Source organism: Acinonyx jubatus, chromosome X (assembly GCF_027475565.1).
Source record: "Acinonyx jubatus isolate Ajub_Pintada_27869175 chromosome X, VMU_Ajub_asm_v1.0, whole genome shotgun sequence".
Taxonomy (NCBI): Eukaryota; Metazoa; Chordata; class Mammalia; order Carnivora; family Felidae; genus Acinonyx; species Acinonyx jubatus.
Window position 1 is genome coordinate 13,031,035 of NC_069389.1, and position 12,825 is coordinate 13,043,859.

At 38.3% G+C, this 12,825-nt stretch overlaps 1 protein-coding gene across 5 annotated transcripts in view; it reads left to right on the forward strand.

The window, feature by feature from the left end:
• The window catches only part of TXLNG (taxilin gamma), a 51,987-nt gene that overhangs the window by 18,550 nt on the left and 20,612 nt on the right, over window positions 1–12,825 (forward strand). For all 5 annotated transcript variants that reach the window (XM_027054651.2, XM_053202113.1, XM_027054652.2 and 2 more), the window contains exons 2-3: window positions 7,996–8,299; window positions 11,605–11,696. In XM_027054651.2, the coding sequence (XP_026910452.1) occupies window positions 7,996–8,299; window positions 11,605–11,696 (396 nt within the window). The remainder of the gene's footprint in view (window positions 1–7,995; window positions 8,300–11,604; window positions 11,697–12,825) is intronic.

Below are 12,825 nucleotides of genomic sequence, written 5' to 3' on the forward strand. Positions count from 1 at the left end.
CCATTTAGATTCTTCCATTGATAGTTTACTTGCTTTTTCATTTATCTATCCATCTATTGGTCTCGTCATCCATGAAGCCATGTTAGGTATGTACATGCTGGGTTTTAACAAATGCATGCAACTCTGTAACCCAAATCCTAGTCAAGTTATAGAGCATCCCCATCACCCCAGAAAGTTTCCTTGTGCCCCTTCTCACACAATCCCTGCCCTGAATTGGACTCCTTAGTGGTTAAACCAGTTTGTCCCCCAACCAGGAATGCTTGACAGTACCCCACACCCTCTCCCACATTGTGTGGTCAATGTTTTTGATGTGAATAATGTCATCTGATAGATTTTTTTTAAATGTGTATTTATTTTGAGAGAGAGCAAGTGTGAGTGGGGGAGGCACAGAGAGAGAATTTCTAGCAGGCTCCACACTGTCCATGCAGAGTTGACGAGGGGCTCGATCCCATGAACCGTGAGATTGTGACCTGAGCTGAAATCAAGTGTCAGACGCTTGACTGATTGAGCCACTCAGGTGCCCCATTATCTGATAGTTTTAAGTTGTACTTCTCTTATTGTGAGTAAAGCTAAGATATGTTTACTAGCCACTTGTATTTTCTTTTCTGTGATTTTTTTGCTTCATATTGTTTGCCCATTTTTGTTGGGTTGTGGGTCTTAGCATTCTTTGAGTATCCATTTGTGTTAAATAGAAATTACTTTTTTAATGTTTATTAAAAAAATTTTTTTTTAATCTTTGTTTTTGAGAGAGAGACAGAGTGCAAGCAGGTGAGGAACAGAGAGAGAGGGAGACACAGAATCCGAAGCAGGCTCCAGGCTTTGAGCTCTTAGCACAGAGCCTGATGCAGGGCTTGATCTCCCGAACTGTGAGTTAATGACCTGAGCTGAAGTTGGACGCTTAAACCAACTGAGCCAGCAGGCGCCCCTATTTATTTTTAAAAGTTTATTTATTTTGAGAGAGAGAGTGGGGTAGGGGCATAGAGAGAGCTGGACAGAGGATCCACAGCGGGCTCTGGGCTGTCAGCACAGAGCCTGACGTGGGCCTCAAACCCACAAACTGTGTGAGATCCTGACCTGAGCCAAAGTTGGACGTTCAACCTACTGAGCCACCCAGGCACCCCAATGTCTATTTTTGAGAGAGAGAGTGCACACATGCATGCATGAGCTGGGGAGGGGCAGAGAGAGGGAGGCAAAGGATCTGAAGCAGGCTACGTGTTGTCAGCGTAGAGCCCGATGCAGGATTCAAACCCATGAACCATGAGATCATGACCGGAGCTGAAGTTGGACACTTAACCGACTAAGTCAGCCATGCGCCCCCAAAATTAATTTTTATCTTAAATGACTTGTGTAGAAGTTTTAATAACATTTACATATGTTCTATGATGCTTCCCGTGTTATTAGCATGAGTAGTTTTTGAATTTTTTTCAATTCCAATGGAAATAAAAATTGGCTGTAGTAATACTAGAAAATATAGTGAAGGAAAAAGAAGCACTACCCATAATTATACTATTTAAAAATAACCATTATTAATATATAGATGTATTTCCTCCCGGCACTTTCTTTCTTTTTTTTTTTTTTTCTTTTAATTTTATTTTTAAGTAATCTCTACACCCAACATGAGGCTTGAACTTAAACCCTGAGATCAAGAGTCACATGCTCTACTAACTGTGCCAGCCAGGTGCTCCTCCTCCCAATACTTTCTTTGTGTATGTATACACATACATAAATGTACACGCATGTATGTAAAATTGGTGTGTACTGTTTTGCAATTTTTTATATACATAGTATTTGGGGAGCGTCTTTACCCATTATTAAATACATTTCTATAAGATGGCTAGGCCAGGATAAGGGTGTTTGTATAGGGTAGTCATGAAGCAGTATATCATTGTGATTAAACACGTGGACTCAGAAACCAGATTGCCAGGGTTCACATCTTTGCCCTGCTATTTACTAGTTGTAACCTTTGGCACGATACTTTATCATGTCAGTTTGCTCATTTGTAAAATGGAGATAATAGTACTTCTCTTGTGACATTATTGTGAGGATTAAGGTAGTTAATATAGGAAAGTGCTTACAGTAGTGCCAAGATGTAGCATTTGCTGTATAAGTACTAGCTGCTGCTGCTATTGATTATACAGGAGATGATCCCCAAGGAAAGGCATCCAGAATAGGTATTAGAGCAGAGTAGGAATTTGTATTTGCTGTATCATATAGAGGTCTCTGCTTAAGCAGATGAAGGCTGAGACATAATTTACAATATGAATAAAATAGTTGGCCTAACAATTTGCTTCATACCATGGCCTAGTGCAGAACCTCAAGTAAGTTCTTGAACAAATAGTCCTTACGGTAGAAAAATTGGGGCCTGCTATTTCAAGAGTCCAGCTGGACCTGGGCTTATTTATAAACAAAAAAGATCTTTAGAGCCAAAGTCAGCCTTTCATTAGCACATGTGAAAAATATATCAAAATTAGTTGCACCAGTTTTGTCATGTAATACTGTGTTGCTTCTAAAGTAGTAATAGTGGTATTTTTCTCTAAGCTGTGTAGTAATGTTTAGGTACTCTCCGTGGCTTGTTTTCAGTAGCCATTTTGGCTCCTTGTGCTCTCCATCAATTGGCAATTGAGTACCTTTTATGCATAAGTTTTTGCTGTCTACAGGAGGATATGCATACCAAGTAAGTGATAATGTAATATGTGTGACAGTTGAGAGGTGAAGGGGGCGTGTCTGGAAAAACAAAAAAAACAACAACGTAGTATTAACTAAAAATAGAGAATGTTGAAATAGGACACTGTGGAATGTGATGGTTGTGTGCTCTGCAGATCCGCATCCTTATTTATGCTCAGTGTCGCCAGCTATTATTTTGAGTTAGGTAAACATTTTGGCCTTTCTAGTCTTTAAACTTTTTTCTGTGTCTGATAGTTGTAATTGCTTTTAATCTGAAAGCCAGAGTAACTTTTAATTACATTGATGGCATTTTGAAATTGGTGAATATATTGCACCTTTTCTCCAAAATCGAGAGAACAGTAATAGAAGATACTTCCAAATCATACCTCTGATAAGGGACTTGTGTCTTTCCTATATAAAGAACTCTTACAACTCAATAATAAAATTACAGATAACTCAGGTAAAAAAATGGGTGAAGGATCTGAATAAACATTTGTCTAAAGGAGGTATACAAATGGCCAATAACTACATGAGAAGATTCTCAACATCATTAGTCGTTAGATGAGATACTTTCACACTATAGTGGCTATAGTCAAAAGGACAGACAATAGCAAGTGTTGGCGAGGATGTAGAAATAATGGAACCCTTACACACTGCTGGTGGGAATATAAAATGGTGCACTTAGAAAAACAGTGTCAACAGTTCCTCAAAAGATTAAACAGAGTGACCATATGACCCTAGCAGTTCCACTCCCCAGGTATATACCCTGGAGAAATGTAAACGTATGTCCACATAAAGACTTGTACATTAATGTTCGTAACAGAATTATTCATAATAGCCAAGAGTTGGGAATAATCCAGATGTCCTGTCAACTGATGAATGGATAAATGTGAAATATCCAAACTATATGGAATATTATTTGGCAATGAAGAAAAATGAAGTAGAGATAACATACTACAACATGGATGAACCTTGAAATGCTTTGTGAAAGAAGCCAGACACAAAAGGTCACATATTATTATGTGATTCTATTTATGTGAACTGTTCAGAATAACCACACCTGTAGAGACACCATGCATTAGTTGCCTAAGGCTGGGGGTAATGGGAGGGTTTCTTTTTGAGGTGACAAAAGTATTCTAAGATTGATTGTAGTGATGGTTGCACAACTCTATGAATATACTAAAAACCAGTGACTTGTACACTTTAAATTGGTGAAATATATGTGAATTATATCTCAATAAAGGTTATGCAAAATCACTAATAGAACTGAAACACTAGAAATTGACAAATTCCATTCCTCAGGTACCCTTATTAAAATTGATCCTAGAAGAGGCCTCAGGTTTTCCTTGGTGAAAATTATTCCTGCCCCCGCTTCTTTGAACAAATTGCTTGCTCATATTTTTGGTGTGGCTTAACAAAACATTTTCTGGTACTATGTGGATTTTATTATTATTACACTTCTGAGAAATTCTATCATGTGTTAGAGATATAGCAGTCTTCCATTTTAGTTATCTTTTACACATATATTTTTTTTAACGTTTATTCATTTTTGACAGAGTGAGCGAGCATGAGTTGGGGAGGGGCAGAGAGAGAGGGAGACACAGAATCTGAAGCAGGCTCCAGGCTCTGAGCTGTCAGCACAGAGCCTGACGCGGGGCTCGAACTCACAAACCATGAGATCATGACCTGAGCCGAAGTCGGACACTCAACCAACTGAGCCACCCAGGTGCCCCTATTTTAGTTATCTTTTAACAGACTTTCATCAGTATTTAAAACCAATATTGTGGCCAAAGCATAAGAGACTCTTAAAAACTGAGAACAAACTGAGGGTTGACGGGGGGGGGGTGGGAGGGAGGGGAGGGTAGGTGATGGGTATTGAAGAGGGCATCTTTTGGGATGAGTACGGGGTGTTGTATGGAAACCAATTTGACAATAAATTTCATATATTAAAAAAATAAATAAAACCAATATTGTGATTTCTTGAACCCATTCTTACGCTAATATTTTTCAGGTTTAAAATTATTTTTTAAAAGTTGGGAAAGATGATATTAATAGCACTCATTATTTTTCCTCTGTACTGCTTTTGTGTAGAGGGTATCTGTTAACATTATCCATGTGCCCAATAGTATATGGCAATTCAGTATTTGATATAAAGTAGAGGTGGAAATAGTAGTTCTATGTATAATGTGTCATTAAAATGAGCACTTTACATTTCAGTTTGATAGTAATACTTCTGTAGTATGTTATTTGGGCAGATTTGTGGCTTTACAGGTTTCTGCAGTAATGAAATTTAACAAAAGATGTTTCTTGAAACTTCATGAATGTCTTCTAAGTTTAAATTTAATACCTATGGGTTACACTTGAGAAATGTCATTCTACAGAATGCATTATGCATGGAAGTGAATTTTAAACCTTTTTAAAAAGAATATAAGAGTCTTTGCAGTATTTCTAAGCATTTAGGCTTAGAGTGTGGTTTCAAACCATAACTCTGAAAATAGACAACCCATTTCCCCTTAATGCATTAATTTTTTTTAAGAAATGAAAGTATTATGTGTACATTATTTTTAAAGTATCATGGAAAGCAACACATTGCTTTTTTTTTCAATTTTATTTATTTGTTTTTAAATTTACATCCAAGTTAGTTAGCATATAGTGCAATAATGATTTCAGGAGTAGATTCCAGTGATTGATTCCCTATGTGTAATACCCAGTGCTTATCCCAACAAGTGTCTTCCTTAATGCCCCTTACCCATTTAGCACATCCCCCCACCCACAACCCCTCCAGCAACCCTCAGTTTGTTCTCTGTATTTGAGTCTCTTATCTTTTGTCCTCATTTTTATATTATTTTTGCTTCCCTTCCCTTATGTTCATCTGTTTTGCATCTTAAATTCCACATATGAGTGAAGTCATATGATATTTGTCTTTCTCTAATTTCGCTTAGCATAATATCCTCTAGTTCCATCCATGTTGTTGCAAATGGCAAGATTTCATTCTTTTTTATTAAAGCACGTTTCTAATCTTTTTGTCAAGAGGAAAATGTTTTGGTTCTTCATAACTCTTGAACAGTATACAAATTGCACTTCTAAAGTTTTTTTTTTAATGTTTATTTTTGAGAGAGAGAGAGAGTTTGAGCAGGAGAGGGACAGAGAGAGAAAAAGAGAGGAGGGGGGAGATACACAGAATCAGAAGCAGGATCCAGGCTCTGAGCTATTAACACAGAGTCCGACGCGGGGCTTGAACTCATGAACCGTGAGATCATGACCTGAGCCGAAGTTGGATGCTTAGCCAACTGAGCCACCCAGGTGTCCCTAAATTGCACCTTTTAAAATAAACTTTTCTGAAGGTATGTTTCATTTCAATAAAGTACACAAATTGTAAATGTTTAGGTGTAATGTATTTTCATAAAGTGAACATCTGTGTTACCCTATCTGGATCAAGAAACAGAATATTACCAAGCACCGCAGAAGACCTTACTCCCAAGGTAACCACTTGATTTCCAGCACAAATGATTAACCTTGCCTGTTTTTGAACTTTATATATAAACGGTTTCCTATAGTATGGATTTCTGCACAGCATTTGGTCTACGCGACTTACCTGTGTCACTGCATCTAGAAGTAGTTCTGGTGCTGGATGGCGTGAGCATAGTACAGTGTATCCCTTCTGTTGATAAAAATTTGGATTGATTCCATGTTGAGGCAATTACAAATAGCACTGTTTTAAACTTTCTTGGCCTTTGGCTGCACACGTGTACACACTTGGGTAAAATCCTAGGAGTAGAATTAACTGGGTTGAAAGGTATCCATTTTGCCAGTTTTTCAAAGTGACTATACCAATTTGTTCTTCCAAAAGCACAGTACCTGATTGATCAACATTACAAAAGATTTAGTTCCCATAATCTCCCTATCCCCTGCTACTTTGATACTTTAAATTATTTTTAGGGGCGCCTGGATGGCTCACTTGGTCACGTGTCCGACTCGTGATTTCGGCTCAGGTCGTGATCTCACGGTTCCTGGGTTTGAGCCTTCCGTCAGCTCCACGTGGACAGCTGACAGTGGGAAGTCTGCTTGGTATTCTCTCCCTCTCTCTCTCTGCCCCTCCCCACGGGCACACATTTTCTCTCTCTCTCAAAATGCATAAACTTAAAAAAATTATTTTTAATTCTTTAGTTGGAAATACTATTGTAACTTGAAATAACAAGTCTCTGCTCTCCTATTAACTGGAAGGTAAATCTTTGTCCACTTGTGATAAGAGAAACACACTACTAGACAGCTACCCCTCAATTGTATTATTCAAAAAAAGGAAGATGCCCTCCTTCATACAGAGAGGAAATGTATAGAATTCAAATTTATGCCATATCATATGACCAAGTAGTGTTAAGGGGTGAGGGAGAATCCCATAAATGAATGGGGTTAACAATAGGATAGAAGAGAGAGTAAGGTAAATTTTACTGATATGAGAATAAAATACTAGAATACTGCCTTCTCTCCCATGCCTACTGTCTATATTTGTTAGGGCAGGGATAGTTGCTTAAAACATTATTCTCAAAATTTCTGTGGCTTAATGTGAGAGAAATTTATTTTTATGCTCCTCTAATCCAGTGTGGGTGTTCTTTGTAAGAAGGGCAGCCTTCCCTTGTAAGTACATGGGACTTAGGGGCCTAGACTGTCACTTATTTCATCCTGTGGCTGTGCCATCTGTCAGGGCGTAGGAGACCTCTGCATTCAGCCAGAGTGGGGAAGAGATGATGGGGAAAGAACGTGTGCTTCTAAGAATAAAAGTCTTGTTGCAGAAGGGACAGTCTTTACTTGGTCTTATATTCTATTGGTGGGAACTTCACATGGGAGTTCCACTTACATATGGGGGCCTGGGCAACGTAGTCCCAGGCAGACATTTGTCCAGTAGTGCCAGCTTCACAGGATATTGGAGGAGCATGGGTGTTTGCTGGATAGCTGGTGAGCCATCTCTGCTGCACCATCTCATCAAGGATAAGACCAGGATAATTAATGGTCACTAACTTGGGAGAATTTCACTTCTAAGATGCTAATTATTTTAAGTAGTGAATTTTTATATGGAGCTAAGTTTAGATTTACAACTAAATGTCATTTCTCACTTCTTTTGGTACCACTTAGTTGTGTGATTTACTTTAACTTTAATTTTCTTATACTTTATAGTTACATCACCTGTCTATGAAACTTAGAAATTACCATGTTTATATCAGTTTTACAAATCAGTAAGAAAAAAAGCTGTCAACCTATGGTATGTCGTTGGATGTAAACATTGATTACATTTGATATAACCCCTCTTCCATCTTTTTTCCTCCTTCTGTCTAGTTTGTGATTGGCACAATGGAAGAAGCTGGAATGTGTGGGTTAGGGGTGAAAGCAGACATGTTGCGCAACTCTCAATCAAATGATATTCTTCAACATCAAGACTCAAATTGTGGTGGTACGAGTAACAAGCATTCATTGGAAGAGGATGAAGGCAGTGATTTTATTACAAGGAACAGGAGTTTGATGAGCCCAGCATACTGTACACAAGAATCGAGGGAGGAAATTCCTGGGCGAGAGGCTCGAACAGATCCCCCTGACGGTCAGCAAGATTCAGAATGCAACAGAAACAAAGAGAAAACATTAGGTAATAATCTGTGCTCCGTGATTGGGCATTTTCACATGCTGCTCTTTTTACTTCTGCTTTCTTCAGTGCAGGTGATCTTGAACATGGCCGGTGTTGAGACACATGTTGTTTAGCTAACACAACTCTTGTCTGCAGTGGAGTCAGTCTGTATCTGCTGCCTTTTGTGTAGGAGACAAAGAGCAGGAAGTTGTTTTCCCTAAATAATCAAGAATAGGCTTTCTTGACAAAATTTGGGGCCAACTTGACAGAAGTAGTATTTGACTTGCCTTTTTGCATCTGAAATGGAGTCTGACTGGAATTTACTGTGAAAACTGTGTATTTATTTGATTTTTTTGAAAACTCCTCCTAAAACTTTAGAGAAAACATAATGTCTGGAGTTCAGAAAGTGGGTTAAGACTGGCTTTCAAGGGTATGTTTTCTTTTTCCTGCTGTGTTTGAGATTGAGGGCTAAAAAGGTAATGCATCAAATCTTGTTAGGAAATCCGAAATCCTCTTTTATTTTAGCTTTACTTATTGCCCCTAAGTTTTTTATACTTACTATACATATACTAAGATTAATAGTGTTAGATTTGTATGGTTTTATCCATAGAATTATCCTTATATATTTTTTAAGTGTATTTATTTAGAGAGAGAAAGAGTGAGAGAGGGAGGGAGGGGCAGAGAAAGAGGGAGAATCTCAGGCAGGCTCTGTGCTGTCAGCACGGAGCCCATCCAGGGCTCAAACTCAAAAAACCATGAGGTCATGACCTGAGCTGAAATCAAGAGTTGGACACTTAACCAACTGAGCCACCCAGGCGCCCTGAATTATCCTTATTAAATCCATTTTCTGCCAACTTGGAAAACCTAAAAATTATTATAGAAAAGACAAATAATTTTAATTCCTTACAAATAAATTTCTTCAAAATTGGCAGCCCCAATTATTTGTGTGAAAGCAGATGGAGTCTTAAAAAGTTACACATAATGTTACCATGTGACCCAGAATTCTACATTTAAGTATGTACCCAAAAAGGTTGAAAGCACATGTCCATACAAAAATGTGTACACGAGGATTCATGGCAGCTTTTTTCATAATAGCCAAAAAGTTGAAACAATACCGTTATCCACCAGCTGATGAATGGATAAATAAAATGTGAATCTGTACAGGGGAATATTATTCAGTTCTAAAAAGGAATGAAGTACTGATAACATCCTACATGGGTGAATGTCGAAAATGTGCTAAATGAAAGGAACCAGACACAAAAGTCCATATAATAGGTTTCCATTTTATATGAAATGTTCAAAATTGGCAAGTCTGTGGAGACAGAAAGTGGAATAGTGGTTGCCAGGGTCTTAGAGTGGGAGCGAGAGGGAATGACTGTTAATGGATATGGGGCTGCTTTTTGGGGTGATGAAAATGTTCTGGAATTAAGCAGTGGTGATGGTTGCACAGCTTTGTGAATGCACTCAGTTGTACACTTTTAAAAGGGTGAATTTTGGGGTGCCTGACTGGCTCAGTCGGTAGAGCATGTGACTCTTGATCTCATTGTTGTGAGTTTGAGCCTCATGTTGAGTGGAGAGATTGGTTTAAAAAATAAAGGGGTGGTTTTTATGGTATGTGAATTTTATCTCAAAAAAACCAAAAAATAAGAAAACCCAGATGGAGTATGGGTTTTTAAATCTTGATTAAAAATTGCAGGTTATATTATGGCTACTTCTAATCCTATTTAATAATCATGTTTAGTCATCTCTTAAAATTCTTACTGGCCTTGGGCTGTGAATGAGAGGTTTTGGTATTGTGGATAGGAAGGTGTTCCATTTTGAAGTCATTTTTTCTTTAAAAAAAATTTTTTTTAATGTTTGTTTATTTCTGAGAGACAGAGACAGACCGTGAGCAAGGGAGGGACAGAGAGAGAGGGAATCACAGATTCTGAAGCAGGCTCCAGGCTCTGAGCTGTCCGCACAGAGCCTGACGTGGGGCTTGAATTCACAGACTGTGAGATCATGACCTGAGCTGAACTTGGACGCTCAACCGACTGAGCCACCCAGGTGCCCCAAAGTCATTTCTTTCTTCATAGCAGTCTATATACCACATAACAGAGTCATTTTAATATATATTTCTAGGGGCTCCTGGGTGGCTCAGTTGGTTAAGCATAGGACTCTTGATTTCAGCTCAGGTCATGATCTCATGGTTCATGAGTTGAAGCCCCACATCGGGCTCTGTGCTGACAGTGCAGAGACTGCTTGGGATTCTCTCTCTCCCCCTCTCACTGCTCCTCCCGTGAGCACATATACATGCTCGCTTGCTTGCTCGCTCTCTCTCTCAAATAAAATGAACTTAAAACACACACACACACACACACACACACACACACACACACACACACACACATATATTTCTAAATGAAATATCCTACATATAAGAGAAAACATTTTTAAAAATAAGAATGGTTTTTTAAAAAATAAAACATTACAGGGGAGCCTGAGTGGGTCAGTCGGTTAAGCATCCGGCTTCGGCTCAGGTCATGATCTCATGGTTCATGGGTTCGAGCCCCGTGTCAGGCTCTGTGCTGACAGCTCAGAGCCTGGACCCTGCTTTGGATTTTGTGTCTCCCTCTCTCTCTGCTCCTCTCCCACTCATGCTCTGTCTCTCTCTCTCTCAAAAATAAATAAACATTAAAAAAAAAGATTTTAAAAATAAAACATTACCACTTATTTTGAAAGACCATTTGTCCTCTGTCTCAGCCACCTGCTTCTCCCTGCCAAAAAGTTTTAAAATTACTGTTTTTAGTGCCTCTCATGGGGAAAAGAAGTTATGATGACATTCTTTTATATACACTAAACTTGGTTAACACATGGAATGTGCTTTTACTAAATCATCAGAAGTTATTTTAATTGCTCATGGAAAAGATATATGTCACAAGTGATTATGTGCATCTGAGATAGAAAGTACCAACTGAAATTTCTTTTGAACTTGCTTCTATATTTGTACTTGGTGAGGAAGCTTTTAAAAATATTCTGCCCTTTGTAACTTGCCCTTTGTCTTAACTTGGACACCAATGGTTAAGCAAGGGAATTTTTAAGCCTTCAGCAAGAGTTCTTACAAATAGCTAGCGGTATTAATGAAGAAATTTGGGGGAGGTGGGGGTTGCGTGCTAATCCAGAACTTAAAAATAACTTTCTTAATTTAGCTGGTAAATCTTACTTCTAGTTGTAGGCACAAATTATTTCACTATGGCTATCAGAACATAGGAAGTGTTCCATAGAATTTACAGGTTAAGTTTGATCTCACTCTTCTGGGACTTATTTCTTATCTTGTTAATCATCAGGAAAAGAAGTTTTATTATTGATGCAAGCCCTAAACACCCTTTCAACTCCAGAAGAGAAACTGGCAGCTCTCTGTAAGAAATATGCTGATCTTGTGAGTATTAAATAAAGGTAGTAAGGTTCATATGAAATACAGCAAAGTATGTACGTACTTGATGTAGCTTTAGATGTAACACGTTGTATTCCAAAATTGAAGAGGAGACTGTCGTTCTTGGGGCTTTTTGTTGCTTGTATGACTTCATTTTATAAGGTGATACATATAGAACATTGTAATGCTAAGATACAGCATAGATTTTTTAAAACTCCGTTTTAGGAATGAAAAGGCTGACTTAGAAGCACTGTGTTGTGATGCTTTAGATGCTAGTTGGGGTGTAGTGGTTCTTGTACTTAACTTTTCCCAAGGGAATTCTAGAGATAAAGGCTCTACCCATTGTAAATGAAATTGTGAATTAGATGAAATAGTCTACTAAAACAATACTGTCTCAGGAAATCTTTATTTCACATCTGTGTGCCAGAGATTTCTTTTTCCATCTTCGAAAGACACTGACCTCATTTGTTCTGTGCCTATGTTATTTCAAGTAGCATTAGTTCTCTTTTTAAATTTTTGAAAGAAGTCTCAACATGAAAACTCTGCCATCCTGTTTAAGTTGAAGAATAGGGAAGTCAGAACCCTTTGAAGTAAGGGTTGTGGGAAACTTTTAGAGTGAGTAGTTGTAATATAAATGCTAAAAGTAATGCCTTTTGTAAAACTAGTGTGAACTATTGACAGTTTTTATGCATTTTCATTTGTTGTTAAAGCAGTTGTTACATGTCATAAATAGTACTTTTTGTCATTGACCAGCTCTAAAAACGAATTGTTTTATTACTCAAAGAATTCTAGTTACTCTCCCTTGATTTATAAAGGGGTGTGTGTATTCCCCCACGTAGCTGGCATTCGGCAGCCTAGCACCTTCTAGTCAGAGCAACAGGAAACCTTGTGTGACAGTATAAATGGCCCAGAACAGTCACAGATGCAAAGATGGCAGAAAACACAGTGTGTTCAGATTGCTGGCTTCAGGAAAGGAATGCTTCTGTCTGCAGAAGACAGTCGCTGTTGGTTGCATCCACATGAGAATCCTGCGAGGAGTGATGGGAAAAGAAGACAAGGTCAAAAAAGGGAAAAGAGAAAAAGCAGTGTAGAGGGTTAGCTACTTGCCCCAGTATTGTGACGATGGCAGACTGCC